The sequence below is a fragment of the Phascolarctos cinereus genome, unplaced genomic scaffold, assembly GCF_003287225.1.
Source record: "Phascolarctos cinereus isolate Bilbo 61053 unplaced genomic scaffold, phaCin_HiC Scaffold_2;HRSCAF=192, whole genome shotgun sequence".
NCBI lineage: Eukaryota > Metazoa > Chordata > Mammalia > Diprotodontia > Phascolarctidae > Phascolarctos > Phascolarctos cinereus.
In genome coordinates this window covers 380,479,869-380,500,394 of record NW_027555625.1, presented here as the reverse complement: position 1 = coordinate 380,500,394, position 20,526 = coordinate 380,479,869, and the positions used below count along the sequence as shown (strand labels likewise).

The window sequence follows — 20,526 nt, the reverse complement described above, 5'->3', positions numbered from 1 at the left end:
TCCTCCTGTATTTTGGTGTTGGGTATATCTCTACTGGCCTACCTCTTAGCAGATCCAGCAATGCCAGGGTATTATTTTTCCCTAATCCTTTCATTTTTTCATTATACCCATATGTGGGATTTTTTTTCATCCAATTTAATAGCATAAAGACCTGTTTGGATTTAGAATCTGTTTTCCAGCTAATATAACCCTGCAGCATCCTATTAGCTTCCTTTATTACAGCTCCATGCCAGGCTGAGAAGGTTGGGGATTATTATATAATAACTCAGGCTCATTTCTGGTCAGTATATAGCATCCCCCTTTCATTCAGCAAATCCCTTCTGGGGTCTCTTTCTGTTTGGAAGATGGGGAAAGGGGGCTAGAAGGGGCGGGGAGTGTTTGCTATGAGTTATTATCTCACACTTATCAGCATTAAACCGGATTTGACAACTCATAGCGTAGGATTTAAATGATCTAAATCCTTCTTCATTTGGCAGCCCGGTTTCCCGTTATTTATGGTGCTTCCCAATTTATTATCATCAGCACACTTGGAGGCATGGCTCATGGTGCCTTCAGCCAAGTGATTTATACAAATAATAAAAAGATGGGGGTTTCCAGCAATGAACTCCAGGCATAATTTCCTTTGCTGTCCTGCTCATCTAGCTGAGTCCATCTCTTATAGATTAACCCTTGGCCCTTTCCTGCCTTCCCTCAGGAAAATGTATCCTTGGATTCCTGGGGGGCACAGGGGAAAATTGCAGCAAGGGAGAAGTGACCTTGGGCCCTTCATCTCTAGAAGACACATAGGTTGGTAAGAGTCAGAATAAGGATAGGATCGGGGAAAGGATATGTACTAAATGGAGAGGAAGATCTGAGTCAAAAACCTATAAAATTTATACTATATTTATACTATCTCTTTACTCACGGGAGGCAACTTCAGGGATTCTGCCAATGCTTTAATTTATCATTGATGTGACTCCACAAGGCAGAAAATTGGTTTTATTATCCCTGTGTTACCAATAGAGAAACTGAGTCAGAGAAACAAATTAGCTGGGCTCATTCCAGATATGAGGAGTAGAATCATTATTAGACCTTGGCTATGGGGGCTCTCTGTCTATAGCTCAGTCCACAGATCTCTTCAACCCAAGTGGTGTGCCAAGGTGCTCTAGTTACTTTGCCAAGACCCAGAAGGCACCAGGAGGCAGAATTAGGAGCAATGAGTAGGAGCAAATTCCAGATCCATATAAGAAAAAAAAAAACTCCATAAAAGTGGCATGTGCTACCAGAAGGGCAACTGCAGAGAGGAATGGGTTCTTACTGAATATCTTCAAATAAAAACAGGATAACTGACTGTCAGAGATATCACATAGAAGAATCTTGTTCAGGTCCTTGGCTGGACCAGCTGGCTTCTTGGGACCCCTCCAACTCAGATTCTATTATGTGATTCTGTGATTCACAAAAAGTCATTGAAGGATCAGAGCAGCTTGTGCATAGGATAGAGCACTGGATCTAGTGTAAGGGAATTTCCAGGGTTTAAATCCTGCCTCAGACATTTATTAACCCTGTGACCTGAGGCAAATTACTTAATCACTCTCAGCCTCAGTTTCTCCATCTATAAAATAGGAGAATAGCACCTATCTCACAGGATCATTGTGAGCATAAAATGAGATATTTTGAAAGTATTTTATAAACTTTAAAAAACTATATAAATGCTAATTACTGCTATTACCACCCCCCCCCCAGGACTCCTTCTAGTATTACTATTGGACTACCATTGATAGAACTCCACTTTATTCCCTTGAGAAGTGCAGATTGGAACTGAACTCTAGCCTTACTTAAGATAGGGGTCTGAAGTTCCTAGTCTGGACTTTGATATAGCTCAGCTGCCATTCTTTGGGGAGGGAGCTGAGTTCTGTTTATATGCTCTTCCATCTTTTTCTTTATCGCAGCTCTCCCCTTTGAGCGTATTCTTTACATAGGTCTGTAGTTCAGTTATTTTACTCACATCTGACTCTTCTTGATCCGATTTGGGGTTTTCTTGGCAGAGATACAGGAATGGTTTTCCATTTCCTTCTGCAGCTCATTTTACAGGTGAGGAAAGTGAGGCAAGCAGGGTTAAGTGGCTTGTCCAGGGTCACACAGCTGCTAAATGTCTGAGGCCAGATTTTCACTCATCATCATAATGATGAGATGTCTTCCTGACTTTAGGCCCAGCACTCTACCCACTGCTCCTGGGTAGCCACTTGAAGGATGGAAATATGGGGCAGGAGATCTGTTGATGTTGGGGAGACCATTTAAGTGAGAATAGATGGAAAAGGAACCTTGCCCTCCCCCTCAAAAAAAGGTCATGTCATATTTTGCACTAGTGGCTTTTGTTGGTCATTTTCATAATGTTCTCCTGAGAAATTAAACCAATTAATTTTATAGTTACTTAGAACCCAGTAGTGTTCAGACACAGATTTTGCACGTAGTGTAATTTCAAGCCTTTATCACTTAGTTTTCATCTTTGGCATTAAGTAGACTTCATTACATCAATAGCCATATGATCTAGTCAATGTGAGTACTTCTTTCTTGTCCTTGTTTTGCCATAGATCCTCCATGGAGGATCAACCCAAAGTAACAGAGGAGTTCCTTGGCATCTTTTGACTGTCTGTGGGCGTGTAAACTGTATATCTCCCACTCTCCCCCCAGACTGGGCCACCTCCTTTTCTCATCCTACATTTCCTCTGTGACATTTCTTGGATGTAGGCCATTATTAGAAATATGTGGTGGCCTTCTTGTATCTATTATTACCACTTAGGTCACCCTCAACTTGGATTCTACAGAAACTGTAAAGTTACTAGATCTGAACACCAGGCAAGCATTTGGGTTAAAAAGATAGTTTTCTTTTGTTTTGATGTGGGCTCTGTGTGTATGTGTGTGTGTGTGTGTGTGTGTGTGTGTGTGTGTGTGTGTTGTTTGCCTCTCCAAGCAAAGCTTGTGAACGTGGATGCCTCAACCAATGTTATGGTCACATATGCTATGAATCTCTATGGCTGAAGTACTCTTGACCTTAAATCCAGAATGTGATCATGTGTGTTCACATCTGTACCAATGAGTATGCTCAAAGGTCATTTTTTTCCACATATGAAAGCAGGGTCCAGCACTAGAAAATACCTTTTCAGAAAAGCTGGGTCAGTCATTTTTAAACAGTGGATATAGTTTTCAGCCCTTTTTTTCCTTTCCATCATCCCTTTCCCTCCCTCCTTTATTCTTCTCACTATTGGCTACTCTGTTTTATGAAAACAAATGAGTTTCCACTTAATTTCTGCCATGTTCTCTTAGTTTCCACTGTGCTCCTTTTATTTGTTGAGTCCAGATCAGGTCATAGAGTCAGGGTCAACATGGCACCCCAACTCCCACTCACTCTTGACTTTCTTAGCCCTTTTGTGCATCACCCACTTCTCCCCACTCCCCCGCCTGGCAAGGCTGAGCAAGAATCTAAACATGTGAGGCTGTGAATATTTGGGGTGAAAAGTTGGGGGGCATCAGACAAATATTGTCCTGTAGTATCCAGATGGCACCTTATATTTGTGGAAGATCGCAAACATCTTTGTTAGTTTGGAAGAGTGCAGAAACTCTTTTCCCTTCTTTTGGTCTAAAGGAGGGTTATTGAAATATTGGGCCACATATCATAACACAGCTCTATGTAAAGTGGCTTACATTTGACCTTTCTATACGACTGAGAAGAGGAATAAGTGCATGATGATTTCAGCTACCTCCTGCTCCCATGGGATGAGTAACGAATGAGTCAGCAGGAGGGGCTCAGCCTGCAAGACAAAGTGGTAAATATTCCTCTGCTCAAATGAGCAGCTTTCAAGACAATGTCTTTTATTTAAAACAGTAAATGCAAAAAGGGTCCTTTGACCTGACCTTATGGGTACAGTCAGAGAAAAACAGTTGTGGGTCTGGTTTTTTTTTTAATTTTATTTCGATAACATGGGTCTGGAGACTAGTTCCATCTTCATACGGCCGAATATAGCTCATCAGGGAGAAGCATTTAGTGCCACAACCATACAGAACGTAAGCAGGGTGATATAGTGGAAAGGACCCTGAACTGGGAAACAGGAGCTGGGTTAAGATCCCATGAGGATCAAGTGAGATACTATAGGGTGTCTTAAAAGTCTTAGTTCAGTTTTAAACTTTAATAGTTTGCCTAGGATCACACGACCAGTATGATCTATTAACCATTAGTAGCTTAAAACTGCCCTAAGACTTTTGGGTTATGCTGTATATGTAAAACTGCTAAATTTAGAAGGCTGTTTAAATGTTAGTTACTATTATTGTTGTTGTTTAATCATTTTTCAGTCATGTCTGACTCTTCATGATTTCATTTGGTGTTTTCTTGGCAGAGATACTGGGGTGGTTTGTCTTTTCCTTCTCCACTTCATTTTACCAATGAGGAAACCGAGGCAAACAGGGGTAAGTGACTTGCCCAGGATCACACAGCTAGTCAGTGTCTGAGGCTGGATTTGAACTCAGGAAGATGAATCTTCCTGACTCCAGGCGCTCGGTGCTCTGTGTACTATGGTACAACTCAGCTGCCTTGAACATACCTACAAATGACCAGAGAACCAGTGGTCAGCAATATTTCTGGAGAAGCAGCATGGTGCAGCGGAAAGAGAACTCAATGATCTGTATTCAGAAGATCTGGGCTGAAATTCTTCTGATACTTACCTACCCATGTGAAACTCCCTCAACTTCAGTCTCTTCATTTTTAAAATGATGTCGTATGGTCCCTTCCAACTACATCTATAGTCATACAGTCCTGCATATGCCCTAAGTGTAGATGGTACAGTGGGTAAGAATTGCTGGATTGGGAATCCTGACCTGAGTTGAAATCCCACCTCAGATACTAAATAGCTGTGTGACCCTGGGCAAGCCACATAACCCCTCGCTTCCTCAGTTTCCTCATCTGTAAAACAAAGATTACAATAGCACCTACCTCCCAGGGTTTTTGTGAGGATCAGATGAAATAACTTATGTACAATGCTTTGCAATCCTTAATTTTATATGATAAATGCTAGCTTTATTACTTTTTTTTTTGAGAGGCAACCTGGTCCATTAGATAGAGAGCTCCCATGGGATGAGTAACGAATGAGTCAGCAGGAAAACCTGAATTTAAATCCTACTTCTATCACTTACTAGTTGTGTGATCCTAGGCAAGTGATTTGATCTCTCCCAGAATCTCAATTATCTTCCTTGTAAAACTGAAAAAATAATAGTAAAATATCTATTTCTCAGTGTGATTGTGAGGCTGTAATGAGAAAATAAATGTAGAGTGCTTTGGAAACTGAAGCACTGTATAAATGTTGTTACTATTATTACTGTATCACTATTCTAATTATTTTAATAATTATTTAAATAATATTTTAATGAGAATACTCATTGTCTTTAATGCAAGTTTTGCTTGCATACTTCCCAATGCACACTTTCCATTGGGATCCTTTTCATGACATACTAGTTTATTTAACGAGAAGAGTAACCAGATATAATCACTGGGTTATCCAATACAGAGGAGATTGCAGAATGAGCCAGCTAGTAAGACACATGGAGCACTAGCACCTTAAATGCGTTTGTTCTCTTGAACTCGACCCCACCTCACCAAAACCCTAGTCCTTTGGAGTTTCTGAAAGTCCTGCTAATTTTCTTCCCAAGATCTAATTGAATTTAATTCAATTAAATTGAAATCTATTGATTTCAATAGAAATCAACATTTCTATTGATTTTTCTCATCCAAGATTTCCTAATCGCAACCTAGGTTGTTCTGTCCTGGCAACCACAAAATCAAATGTACCTAAAGTGCTTTGTAAACTTTCAAGTGCTTATAGAGACATCAGCTATGACCCTTATCAGTTCTGTTCTTTTGGTAAGCATCTCTTGCATGCACATAAAAGGTACTCAAAGTGCATTTTGCAGTTAGAGTAGAGCTCATTCTGAAGTTCATCAGAAAAAAACAACAACCATCTCGAATGGAAAAACTGGGATACCAAGTAATTCAATTTAGCAAACATTTTAAACTTTTATTCCATTAACTAATTGATTGATTTGTTTATTTCTTCACCCTGGACCTGTGATTTCATCAAAGTAGGGAGTTCTCTGGTGAGGCAACTATCTCTATTACAGAGAGTTTTCTGAGGTTGAAAGACTTTAGGATTGAACCGAGGCTCTACTAACTCCCAGGCCAGCTGTCTATCTACTAAGTCATTCTGGCTCTAATTAATAAAAATCTTTATTGGAGAGGCAGCTTGGTACAAAGAATATAGAGGGATGGCATAGGTATCAGGAAAATCTGGGAATAAAGCCTGCCTCAGAGTCGATAACACAGATCCTGGAGAAATATTTAATTTTTCAGTGTTGAAGGCAACTGACTAACAGCATAGATGGCAGAACCATTGACAATATGCATTACTGGAGGGAGTTTCTTCACTGGGTAGTAAATAAGGGTCTGGTCTTGGAGTCAAGAAAAACCTATGTAGGTCTGCCTCTGCCACCTAATAGCTGTATAACCACAGGCAAGCCCCTTAAATGCTCAGTCCCAAGGATGATTTTCTAAAACTAGGTTATACACAATAGAGGGAGCTTCCCCACAGTCATCCCCTAAATTTGAAAGCAGAAATCTGGACCAATCACACACAGCTACGCACACCATTTATATGAGAGCCTGTTGTCCACAGGTACCATGCTGAGCACTGAAGATATAGAAAGGAAAAATGACTCAGCAACCCTACTTCTCCTTTCAAAAGCCTTACAACTTAAAGGGATGAAGTGGAAGTCTGGGAAAGGGGAGAGATGTGAGCACAAATTTGTATTGATATATTTCAAAATGAAATAAATACATAAGAGAATCCCATTCATAACCTCTAACTCAGTTTCCTCAATTGTAAAGTGGGGATAATAACGGTACCTACCTCCCAGGATTGTTTTAAGGATCAAATGAGAAAATATTTGTAAAGTGTTCAGCCCAGTGCCTGACACATAGTAGGGATTTAATAAATACCTCTCCCCTCTCCTCCCTTCCTTTTCCCTCCTCTCCCTTTCTCTTCCTTTCCCCATCCCACTAGACCCAAGAGGATTAGAGGAAAGCACACTATGCTAGTGTTTTTCTTTTTTAAATAATTCTTTCAAACTTTTTAAAAAATAGTATTCATTTCTTTTCTCTCCCTCCTACCTTGCCCCCATAAGGAGAAAAACTCTTATTACATATATGCATAGTCAAGAAAAACTAATTCCCACACTGACCATGTCAAAAACGTATGTCTCATTGTGAATTTTGAGTCCATCAACTTTCTCATAGAAGATGAGTAGCATGCTTCATTATCAGGCCTCAGGAATTGTGGTTGAGTGTCACGGTGATTAGAGCTCTTAAGTCTTTCAAAGTTCTTTCTCTTTATAATGTTAGTATTGAATAAATTGTTCTCTAGGTTCTTCCTACTTTTAGCTTCATCAGTTCACATAAGTCTTTCTCCATGTTTCTCTGAAATAATTCCTTTCATCATTTCTCATGGTACTATAATATTTTATTATATTTATATATTGTAATTTACTCAGCCATTCTCCAATTTATGGGCACCCTCCTGTTTCCAGTTCTTTGCCACTATACAAAGAGTTGTTATAAATATTTTTGCCTATATGGGTCCCTAAATTCTTTCTTGATCTCTTTGGAGAATAGGTCTTGTAGTGATATTGCTGAGTCAAAGGGAATAAAACATATTCACAAATAAATAAATAGAGAATATATATGAAATAAGTACATGATTGGGGGGTGGAGTGGAGAAGAAATCAGAAAAGACTTCTTGAGGGAGGAAGCACTGGAGTTAAGCCTTGAAGGAAACTACACTTAGTAATTTTGGCAGCATAGTCAGTCACTTAGCTAGGATTTATTAAGCACTTCCCTTTTGCCAGGCAGTGTGCTAAGTTTTGGGGATACAAAGAAAACCAAAAATACAGTATCTGCCCCCAAGGTATTCACGTTCTAATGAGGCAGACAACGTGCCTCATTAATGAATGTGAATAAATAAAATAAACGTGAAATTTGTGCGATGTAAATGGAAGATAATCTTAGCAAGAAGCCACTATGGGGTAGGGATAGGGCAAGGAAAGACCTCTTGTAGAAGGTTGGACTTGAGCTGAATCTTGAAGGAAGTCAGGAGTTGGAGATGAGAACATTCTAGCCAGAGGTAAAAGATGAAGTATGATGTTGGGGGAGCAGCAAGGAGGCCAGTCTGGCTATTTCTTAGAGTATGCGGAGGGAAATGAAGTGCTTTCCAGAATAGCAGATTAAGTCATAATTTCCACCAACAGTGAATCAATGTACCTGCTTTCTCACAGCCTCTCCAACGTTTGTCATTTTCCTTTTCTGTCAATTTTGCCAATCTGATGAGTGTGAGATGGAACTTGAAAATTGCTCTATTTTGCATTGCTTCAATTATTACTGATTTATAACTATGCTGGTTTTCTCAAGGATGTATTTTTGGTTTTCATAAGCCACTGCACAGAGATAGCATCTGAAATACTGTGGGTGGTTGACTTCCTGTTTTCTTCCTTGAGAATAGGAATTCAAAGAGAAGAGAGAAAGAAAGAGACTCGTTTAATCCTTAAGTTACACATTCTACAGTATGACTGGAAGAATCAGTACAATCTGTCTGGAAATCAGCACAATGCCATTATAAAGCTCGTGTTGGGGGGACAAGTACAACATAGTTGTAATGAGGTACATTATATAGGTTATTTGATGCATCAGTGGTTCTCAAAGAATATGCTTTGAATTTCTCTAGGCATGTGAAATTTGGGATGTTTGGGCAAGTTTGTTAACCTCTCTGAGTCTGTTTCTTTATTTGTAAAGTGAGGAATTTGGACAGGATGTCCTCTAAGGTCGTTTTCAGTACTTAATTCATGATCTGAGAAGCCTATTGCAGATAAAAGAAAATATCTAAATAATTTTGTTGAATACAAAATTTACTTACCCAGCATACATAGTATAGTAGGTACAAAATTTTAAAAATAAACACAATTTGCCTATTGCGCATATATACTGGAATCAAAACATGTCATAGACATTGATCTAAGAAATAATTCAAGGGGCAGCTAGCTGGCACAGTGGATAGAGCACCGGCCCTGGATTCAGGAGAACCTGAGTTCAAATCTGGCCTCAGACACATAACACTTACTGGCTGTGTGACCCCGGGCAAGTCACTTAACCCCATTGCCTAAAATAACAACAACAAAAAAAAGAAAGAAAGAAAGAATTCAGTGAGGGTATTTATAGTAGTCAAAATAGCTTATTCACTTAAAGTAGTTCTTAACAATATTGCTGTTACTGTATACAATGTTCTCTTGGTTCTGCTCATTTCACTATTCATTATTTTATGTAAGTCTTTCCATGTTTTTCTAAAATCATTGAGCTCATCATTTCTTACAACACAATATTATTCCATCATAATCATACCACAACTTATTCAGCCATTCCCCAACTGATGGGCATCCCTGCAGTTTCCAGTTCTTTGTCACCCCAAAGAGAGCTGCTATAAACATTTTAGAACATATAGGTTCTTTTCCTTTTTCCCTAATCATCATTGGAAATAGACCCTAGCAATAACAAGGGTGTCTGCTCTTATACTACACTCTCCTGTAATATGCCAACTTAAACTTCCGTGTGCCCCTATTCCTCATGGCAAAGAATACTGTGCTGTGAGCAAAAATAATGATGCTAATAATAATGATGATGATGATGATGATAAAGGACTAGTGTAGCCAAATCTTCCTTTATAGAAAAGTACTTTATCTGAAAAAAAAGATTTTTTTTTGGTCTACACCCATGATTTCATTTCATTGTACAGAATTCTTGATGGAAAAACTTCTATCCACTGCACTTATGGTTGGGTCTTTTTTATACCAAGGTCAGCCTTTTACCACATTGACTTTTTCTAAAGTTTTAATGCATAAAATGTATATGCTTACATTTATACACAATTCAAAATATGCATACACAGATGTGTATTACTTATAAGGAAGTGGATAAACATGGAGGAAATTCTGAATCATCAGTAGGCTTTATTATGTGTTCCCTAGTGGCATGATCTTCACTTCTCCTTCCTTAGTCCTTGTTTCCTCATCTGGAAAAGGAATGGTTTGAAGTGGAAATTCATCATAACCATAAAAGCTTCTCTTGACTTTTTTTCCCTTAGAGCTTGTGTTAAAACTAATTTTCTATCTTAGTTATTACCCTGCCTGGTGTTTTTACAAGTCCAAGTTAGAAAAGATCCTATGAAGTTCCCTGGGCAAGGTGTACAGTGGGAGGGTGGATGCCAATGTCTATAGTTCCCCGCTTCTGTCTTTTTCTCTCTCTGCCTCTGTCTCTTTCTGTGTGTCTCTGTCTCTGGGTCATTGTTTCTGTCACTTGGTTCTTTTCGCCTCTCCTTTGGCTTAATGAGAAGAGTACTGAACTGGGAATCATGAGACCTGAGTTCAAATCCTAACTGCTACTGACTGCCTGCTTGACCTTAGCCAAGTCATTTCCCGTCTTTGAGCCAGTATCTTGCCAAGGCAATGCCCAGGTCAGCAGGATAGTGTAGTGGAGAGCGCACCGGCTTTGGAGTCAGAGGACCTGGATTTTAGTGAGTCACCCCAAGCTCTAGGGACTTTGGTTTCCTCATCTGTAAAATGAAGAGGTTGATCTAGATAGACTCAGAGGCCCCTCTCATCTCTAACTCCATGATCTGATGATCCTGTGACCTGTCTCAAAGATGAAAGACAACTGAGAGCCTGGAGAAAAGAAGCAGGGGGAGGAAATCTTGAGGGGCAGCTACAGGCAGCATCCCTTTTCCTGTCTGATCTTTCTTCCACAGGGTGATAGACAACCCACTGACCCAACAGAACAAAATAAAAACAGAAACAGACATAAAAGCAAAAAAAAGAAAAACAAACCACCCCACCCACAGCAAACAGCTGCCATTTTCCAGGGAGTCAGCATCCTCTCCTGGCTCCTTTCTATTTAGAGTTTTGCTTTCCCCTATTTTGAAGGGCAGGGTTTGTGGCAGCAGCCAAGGCTAAAATGTCATCAACACAGAAAGGTGCTTCTACATTCCAGGTTAGAAACCCTTTGCTTCACAACTGTGGGCAGGGAAACTTACATGATTTCTAGCTCACAGAGAAACAGAGATTGTAGCATGTCCAGAAAGGCTGGTGGTAAAGAAAATGCCTTCACATACGCATATCCACAAGCACAGCTTAGCTTCAGGACACCCACATTCATTTCTCTCTAGGTGGTTGTTTGTCTGGTTGCTGTGTGTGTCTGGGTACCTGTGCATCAGCTTTTGTGTGTGTGCAGGATGTATGTGTGTTTTCTTAGCAGTAGTAGTTGAGAGAAGAAAAGAGGTTGGGTTTTTTTTTTCTCTTCTCCTGCTGTGTTTTTACTTTCCATTTTCCTGATAAAACTGTGTCTCTGCAGAGGAAATCAAATCTAATCTTCAATATATTTAGCATGAAAGCAATAAAGAGCATTAATTCACTTCAGAAGGAGTGAAATGCAGTTGGGTACTCAAAGGAAGGGTCACCATGGAAACTGTTTTCTTTAAATTCTGTACACTCCAGGCTCCAAACATGCCTAAGTGAAAGAAGGAAAGGGAAGGAGGAAGAAAGGGAGAAAAACCCCTTTCCTTCTGTTAGTAAAGGGATGCAGGAGCAATTGTCATGAATCACTAGTGACATGAAGCTATAGGAACTGGAATTAGGAGCGATTGTCTTTTCAATGACTTTAAGCTCGGCAAATCATACCGGGAGTGTGCTCCTTCCCTAGCCCTTTTTCTCAGCTGTCAGGGTCCCATTGAACAATCCAAGATCCCTTCCAGAGCCTCAAGTTTGCATGGAAACACCAGAAATTAAGATGATTAAAGAAGTCTATCCACTAAACCTGAAGTGGAATGCTTTCCTACACAAGTTCTAAATTTATTTGCCTTTTAATCTGTTTCTATATGATTATAGTTTGCCAGATGTTTTGCTCCCAAATGATATTAAACATGTAAAGATCAGAAGTTAGCTATTGCTTTTGAGATAGTGTTAATGGGATGCAATGGAATTTCCCGTAGGGAATTTAATATAGATTAGAATCACTCTGCATGTGTTATGAATGTGTACGTGCATGCATGTGTATGTCTGCCCAGTTCTGTTCATGGCCTACACCTTTTCTACTTTTTCATTTTTTAGCACATGGGTCTGCCTACCACTGAATCTGCAGTCTTATGAATAAAACAAATTGGATTATTAAGAAAATTGTTAGGATAATGTAGACCCAAAAAGTTTCTTTGACCTCATTTATAAAGATCAGTTGACCACACACATCAAATTATCTAGATAGCATATCATCTCTGTATTTCATTTGTCTTATGTAGACACAGCTCCTGAAAGCTGAACCTATGAGAGGAAGCGTGGGGTCATAGAGAGAGAGCCAGCCCAAGAGTTGGGAAGTCTAGCTTCAAGTCCCATCTATGACATATCTTAGTACCCTTAGCAATGCTCTAAGACTTTAGTTGCAGAACAGTGACTGACCTTCATTGTTACGGGGGATTTTCTTAGAGAGAAATCCCTACACCAATAAAATCACAAATTCTCCTCCTCCCCAACAAAACAGTAACAACCCTGAGCCTATGACTGTAATAAAATTGTTCCCCAAGTGACTGCAGGTTTTCAAGGAGGCTATAGGTAACCTATTAACTCATTCATTCAGAAAATACCTATTTATTAAGAATCTACAAAATTTGTTAAGAACCTGTAACATGCAAAGCACTGTCCTAGCAAGGTGCTGGCTAACAGATGCACAGTTTAGGATAGACAGTCTCTGCTTTTAAGAAACCAACAGTCTCAGTAGGACTCAACCACTGATTGAATGGGGGAAATGATGGTGAGAAATGAAAGAGGATCTTAAGCTTCAGTGACAGGAAGGATGCAAGTGGCCACACTGGAAATAGAGAACTAAGAGGGAGGGTTCTAGGGAGAAGATGATGAGTTCAGGTTTGGACATGAAGAGTTTGCTCTTAACTGAGGTTCCCAGCAGCTGTGGGAAGTTTCTGGCTTTAGAAGTGGAAGCACCTTGTCCAACCCCCTCATTTTAAAGTTGAACAGTCTGAGGTCCTGAGAAGCTGCATGAGTTGCTCTGGCAAGAGGAAGAGCAGATTCGAACCTAGGTCTTCTCACTCCAAAGTCAGTGTTATTTCCACTACCCCACACTGCCTCTTCATCATTCCCAATGATTGCCACAGTGTGTGCCGTGGCTCAGAAATGGTTAGATTAGATACGTTATTTTCCATTTCATTGGAATGTATAGACACAGCCCAATTGGATTAAAAGAGAGTCACTAAGGTTCCTTCTCCGATTTTGTGGGTGTTGACCATTTCTCTCCAAACTTCAGAAGAGTGAAATCTACATGGAAATACCATCAGGGGAATTAGAACCTGTACCATCTTCTATCTGTCATTTTAGGATGAATTATTGTCTCATTCTGTGCGCCTTTCATGGTGCCTGTGACACTACTATCTGCCACTAACTTGAACGCGTAGCTTTGAGCAAATTTGAATTTGTTCCACCTCTGTTTTCTGTCACCTATGGGAATGAGAGAGTAATGCAAATGCTGCATTATTTTCTGGGCTTGATTTTTCTCTTTCAACTTTGTCTTCCACCAACCTGGTGTCTCATATGCTTGCTTCACTATTACCATTAATGTCTTAATATCTTCAACACTGATTTCTAAACTGTTATTTCATATCATCCAATCCTGAGATTCTTTAACTACACCCAATATCTTCCTTATTTCCTGAGTTTTTCTGCCAGTTTCATTTTTTTCTTCAATTCTTTGAGTGTGTCTAGCATCCATCTTATTGTGTCTTGAAGAATATCCTCGGTTTTTATTCTACTGTTGTGATTAACATTATTTCAGTATTTCATTGAACGTTTTTTGTCGCAGTTTCTTTTATTGTTTGGATTGGCTTGGATTATTTCATATCTTTTTATTGTATCTGGGTTCTTAGGTGTGTTTTATATTGTCATTTTCTTGTGAAGATTTCTGATAATTTTGCTTCTTTGGAAAATGCTGATTGCTATTTCAGAGAATGATAGTGGGAAAATTAGCTCCCTGCAGGTTCTTACCTTTGCACTATCCTGGAAACCGTTCTGCCGATCTGATTTCCAGTACTATTATGACAGATGGCTAATAAAAATGAGGACAAAGCATGTTTCCATAAGGAGAAAAGGAATGCTTCATCTTACTGATCAATAGAAGCGTCCATATAGTGTTGAGAACCAGCAAAGTTCACAGAGTGACATGTTGAGCCAGGATTCGGGGCATTCTGATGATGTCAAAGAAAATGACTACAGATCACTCAATCTATTTGGTGCCACTGAAATTGTGCCAGGAACAACAGCATCCTATTTCCCTTTGGAGGAGAGCCAAAACCTGGATTGCTTAATAAAATGAAATCCCACCTTTTTCTAATGTCCTTCTCTCTCTACTAAATTGATTTTTAAGGGACTCTGTGTAGCTTGCTTTGCTTCTGTAACTGATTCTAGATTTTTCACAAAATCAGGTCCCAGATGTTTTAAATAGTTGGGCAGACAAGGTAATCCATTTGGTGACCAGATGCTGTCTGAAAAATTTCCTGCTACAGCACCGAGAGTTTCTAAATTCATTAGAAACATAAATTAATTAAATCTAATCAACAGTGGGTGATGCAGAAGATTAAACAGTGAAAAACAAATACATTTCCAATTGGGTCATATTAGAGAGGCAGAGAATAGCTGCACTCTCCAGTTTAAAAGGCAAGTTAACTCTTTCTGTGCTTTTCATTGAAATTCATACTGGAAATGAGCCTGCTGAATGTGAGCCCATTGTTTTCAGCAACTAGAAGATGACAGTGCTAAGTGTACTGTGGGCTTGTTTTTATTTTCTTCCTTCCTTTTATTCTTTTGTCCTTCCTTCCTTCCTTTCTCCTCTGTTTTTTTCTCTTTCTCTTTCTTTCTTGCAAATAAATTGTTTTAGGTAAACAGAATCCAAGACTGTCCTTATATCATCATCATAATTATTATTATTATTAGCATTTATATAGTGCTTTAAGGTTTGCAAAGTTCTTTACAAATATTATCTCATTTTATCTTCATGACAACCCAGGAGGAAAGTGCTATTATTATCCTCATTTTACAGATGAGGAAAATGAGGTTAAGTGACTGGTCCAGGGTCATAGGGCTATTAAGTGTTTGGAGCCAGATTTGAACTCAGGTCTTTCTGACCCCAGTTCCAAGCTTTATCTATTTCCACTTATTTCATTACTTTTTTTTAATCATCTAAATCCCAGCATATGTAGTTTCCATCATGAGAATACTAGTTTAATTCAATTAACATTTACTCCGTATGTAAGCAAATTAACTTGCACTTCTTATGCAGCAAATTAACATTTATTTACATACAACTTTACTTGCTATGTTCATCATCCTGGATTTGATAGGGGCGGGGCCCAAGCCAAGATCTTCGCCCTTTGCCCCAAAGTGAATCTGACTCCCAGGCCCCAGACCCTCATCTCCCTTTGAAAGCCTTAGGCTCCCTTTTGTCTATAGGCCCCAGAAAGGCCTTCTTTGGTCTCAAACTGTTCCTTATCGACTTCCTTTATCTCCTTTTGAAAGTCCTAGCCCCACCTTGATTTTGTGCAGATGCCTTTCAAACTTCTGCCTTCCTGTTCCCTCCATTATCTATTCCCATTGTCTATTCAATCTGTCTGACCTCCCCAATTAGAATTCTTACCTAGACCCTTTCCCCAACCCCCTTCTCTGGCCACCCAAAGTTTAGTATTTAAGATCCACCTTGGCCCTCATTCAGATGCTGAGAATCTCATGCTCAAAAGGCTGAGAACCTCTCATGCCTGCTCGTCTTTACGGGCGTCACCTGGTCAATGTGATTTATCACTAATAAACTTTTCCTCTGGCTGAAGAAGATTTGAGTTGAATGCATTCAGCAGGGCCCAGTACCGCGATCTTGGGGTCCCAGCACCCCAAAATCCCTAGACCTCTTCAGATTCAGTACTGGAATACAGAGAAAATCTGTACTCAAAGAGCTCAACAACTTTAGGAGGGATGTAGCATGTACAGAGATTAATATAAGGGAATATGTGACTATGGATCATGTCCCTCTCCTCAGAATAATATTTTTTAAAGAATAAAATCAAATATATGGGATTATTTTTAAAACCAACTTATTGAAATAGTTATCAAACTATTTTTACAAAGTTCATGGATGGACCCCAGTTTAAGAACCCTTGGACAAAAGCCAAGGCTCTAGGAAAATTTGAGAAGAGATCACCTGAGAAGGATGGAGTCTGGGAAAGCTTCATAGTAAAGGTACTACCTGACTGGATCTTTGAAGGAAAAGAAGGCTTCTGAGAGGTGTACACGAGAAGGGAGTGTCCTCTAGGCTTGGTAGGCAACCTGTAGGAATGCTCAGAGGTAAGAGATGACAGGACAAGATTGGGGGAATAGTTAATAGCTAAGTTGAACTGGAATGTAGAGTATGTAAAGAGAAATAATGTAAAATAAACCCAGAAAAGTAGATTGGAGTCAGATTGTAAAGAACTTTAAATGTTAGGCTAAGGAGCTATTTTTGTTTTGTTTTGTTTCGTTTTGATGACAGGAAGAAACTGAAACTTTTTTGAGCAAGGGAGTGGCATAATTGGACCTATTGGCAAATGATTCCACAAGTTTTTTCGAAAATATTTTAGAGTTTTTACCCATCTTTATTGTGTCTTCATGGAAATAGGTTATATGGTAAAGATAAAGCAGGGCACAAAAAAATTTAATTCTTTGCACCAGCCTTTTAGCCAAATATTGTAATGATGTCTTAGGTCCATTAAGGGCATACCTTCGCCATTTCCCTTTATCTTTGACCACTTAGGTGGCATCATTTAAACTTGACTTCATGCTTTTTCTTTCTTCTTTTTTTTTTTTTGAAACTGGGTCTAACCTATGTCACCTAGGTGAAAAGATAGCTACCCACTGGCCAGTCCTACTACTGATTGGCACGGGGATTTTGACTTGTTTTGCTTCCAACTCATGCTGATTTGGCCTTCAGGTAACACAGGCATTTCTTACAGCCTCACCATATTGATGGTGCACTTGGTTGTCATCTGCTTAGCCCATTGTACTTCAGAATTCCCAAGCTCAAGAAACTGACCATCACTGGGCTTATTTTGATAAACCATTGTCTTTTACACTTTATGCCATTTCTTAAAATGGGGCTCAAATAGAATAGTTTGTGAGTGTTTGTCTTTCTTACTACCCAACCTTTTATGACCTCATAGACTTATTGCTTCTGCTGTGGGACCTATGATATCAGTTTTCCAACTTGGTTACTGACATATTGGGTTCTTCCCATTAGTTGGCTTAGACCTCTGGCAATCAATAGTATCTTCCCCACCTTGGAATCTTGTTTCTCAAGATTGAGTCAGAGAAGGACCTATACCACACAGATACTAAGCATTCAAGAAATATGTAATGACCTTCCCTTGAGCCCTCTTTCTAAAAGATGTAAATCCTGTGGGCCAAGGCATTTTACCCATGCCCTCTGAGCAGCCTCAATTCAATCCATCCATCCATTCTCCCTTCCTTCCTTCCTTCCTTCCTTCCTTCCTTCCTTCCTTCCTTCCTTCCTTCCTTCCTTCCTTCCTTCCTTCCTTCCTTCCTTCCTTCCTTCCTTCCTTCCTTCCTTCCTTCCTTCCTTCCTTCCCCATGTGGAAGCTCACTGCACCAATTCAGATTGGCATCTCATCTGCAATTTAAAGTCTTTGAGAATTGCCTAGGGGAACTGAGAAATTGATTGACTTGTCCATTTACACAAAATGAGTAAGTGTCAGAGGCAGAATTTAAACCTGTACCTTTCTGACTCCCAGGCAGGTCCTCTGCTGCACCAAGCTTCATCTCTGTTTAATTGTTACTAATAGCTTCCAATGGGGAAATAGCATGGGGCGGGGGTGGAACTACCTAACCTTCAGAATTGTCCATTAATGACATGGTCCTGCCTGAGGAAGAAATAGTCTCTCACTCACTGAAGGTCTTCAGGAGTAGACTGGCTAATGTTTACTTGTCAGAGACACTGCAGAGAAAGATATACACGTTTATATACACATATGTATACACATATGTATATGTATATGAATATATAATAAAACACTCTTTTTCCCTACCTCCTTACCTCTTTACCCTTAGAAAAGTGATTTCACTTCAGGGCATTGTGTGAGGAATTTAAAATGTCCAATATCTTTTCTTCATTAAATTTTCCTTTTAGCTTCTTCTTTCTAATATACCTACTTTAAAGCAAATGCATCTTTTTAAGGAAAAAAAAGAGAAGAAAGTTGTGGTTAGAATCTTGTTTCTTTTGTCTTTAAGTTGCTTCCTAATATTTAGTAGTACAAGTGCTAGATTTGTGATTTAAAAAAACAAGTCAGAAAGCCTGAGTTCCTATCCTGATTACATTATTCATAAGATTCGTAAAGTTGGGTAAGTTACTTAATCTTTTTGTGTCTGGGATTCTTTATCTGTAAAATGAAGGTTGGGGTGGGGAACCTGTAGCCTCATGGCCATATGTGGCCCTCTAGGTCCTCAAGTGCAGCCCTTTGACTGAATTCAAACCAAATCCCCTTAAGAAGAGGATTTGTTCTGTAAAACTTGGACTTAGTGAAAAGGCCACACCCAAGGACCTAGAAGGCCACTTGTGGCCTCGAGGCTGCAGGTTCCCCACCCCTGTCCAGATCATGCATTTATTAAGTCCTTACAATGAGCCAGGTACTGCACGAAGTTCTGGGGATACAAAGGAAGGCAAAAAAAAAAAAGCAGTCCCTGCCCTCAAGGATCTTACATTCTAATGATGGATACAACATGCAAAAAGTGTGCATACAAGATATATATGATGAATAGGAGAGAGGTGTTAGGGACCTGAAAAGTGTCCTGCAGGTGGTGGGATGTGAGCTGATTTCTGAAAAAAAGCCGAGAGAGAGGTGAGGACAGAGAGCATTCTAGGTAAGGGGGACAACAAGTGAAAAGGCCTGCAGAAAGGAGATGGAAGACGGAGTAAGAAATAACGAGAAACCGATGTAGCTGTATCAGTAGAATGCATGGAGAGGAGAAAAGTATAAGTACATAAAAGGTAGAAAAGGGCCAGATTGTGAAGAGGTTTAGATGCCTAACAAGCCATTTTATATTTGATCCTAGAGGTAATAGGGAGTTACAGGAGTTTATAAAGTAGCATTTAACTGATACAGGTTGAACTGTTTGACTTCTGAGATGCTATGGTTCTGTAGTTTGACTGAAGGCTGAAAAAGTCCTTAGAAATTAATTTGGCCCAACTCCTTCATTTTACAGAAGTCAAAACCAAGGCACAGAGAAACTAAGTGATTAGCCCAAGATCACCCAGGTAGTAAATAGCAGTCAGTGTTTCAGTCCAGGTCCACATATGACTCATGGACTCCATGTGACCAGTGTTGGTTGCATTCTTTCATAACCTCCCCAGAAAAGGGCTGCACAGATTTATCTGGCTATAGTTTTAGCAGAGGGGGTTAGTGGGCTTGTCCACTTAGTTCTGCCTTTTTATGTTTAGTGGTCAGGCTTCTCTTGTTTCCTGATAAAGGAATGACTCATTCCTTCCCGACAGCTGTATAGAAACCACTGGATCTGTCAGAATGAAGGCTAAAGATCTACAGGGGTGTGCATGTCAAAGGGAAATGAGTTTTGCTCATTTATTTAATAGTCATTGAGTTTGCATGCCCAACGTGATCTAACTGCCTTCTTTTCAGTTGCAGCTTCTCAGGCTGCTAGAATCAGTGCTTAAAATGTTCCCCAATGGCAGATCCCATGGAGAAGAGGAAATATGATTCCTTCCTACCCCTCCCCTCACCCATCTGCTGCTTTTGGAGGAAGATTTTCTGAAATGGCTTTGGTGTTTTCTTTTTCCAAGGAAAATGTGGAAATGACAGGCTTAGAGATGAGAGCTTTGAAGTGCTTGAAGAAAACTAATCCGCATCCCAAAAGGAAGCTGTCAGGGTCCTAAGTTTGGGGCTCCCTGTAACTAAGTTTGGGGCTCCCATCTGTTCTGGGCCTTGCTGTTTGAGTTAGATTTGGAAGTCCCCACATGGGAGCTTTTGTGAGATTCTTGCATCCCTAACAACAACCTAGCATCTGATGATTTATAAAAAATGTTTCAAGGCATTAATTTGTTTGATCCAAAAACCATATGAAGTAAATTGTGCAAATGTAATCATCCCCTTTTTACAGATAAAGAAACAGAAGCTCAAAGAGCCTAAATGACTTGCCCAAGGCCACATGGCTAATAAGTGAAAACCTCTTATGTGTGAAATGTTATACTAGGTGTTAAGGGGGTAGGTACCAAAGAAATCCCAGCTTTTTTCTTTTTTTCAAGGAGATAGAAGGGGAGATTTCAGGAAATGACTGAAGTTTTAAGAAATCAAGGAAAAAGTCCTTTCA

At 39.6% G+C, this 20,526-nt stretch overlaps 1 protein-coding gene across 3 annotated transcripts in view; it reads left to right on the top strand.

Annotated features, from left to right (window-relative positions):
* The window catches only part of PPP2R2B (protein phosphatase 2 regulatory subunit Bbeta), a 459,915-nt gene that overhangs the window by 297,773 nt on the left and 141,616 nt on the right, over positions 1 to 20,526 (top strand). The window contains exon 2 of one of the 3 annotated variants that reach the window (XM_078150511.1): positions 4,371 to 4,440. The exons of the other annotated variants lie outside the window; for them this stretch is intronic. Within the exon in view, the coding sequence (XP_078006637.1) occupies positions 4,371 to 4,440 (70 nt within the window). The remainder of the gene's footprint in view (positions 1 to 4,370; positions 4,441 to 20,526) is intronic. 3 annotated transcript variants of the gene reach the window in all.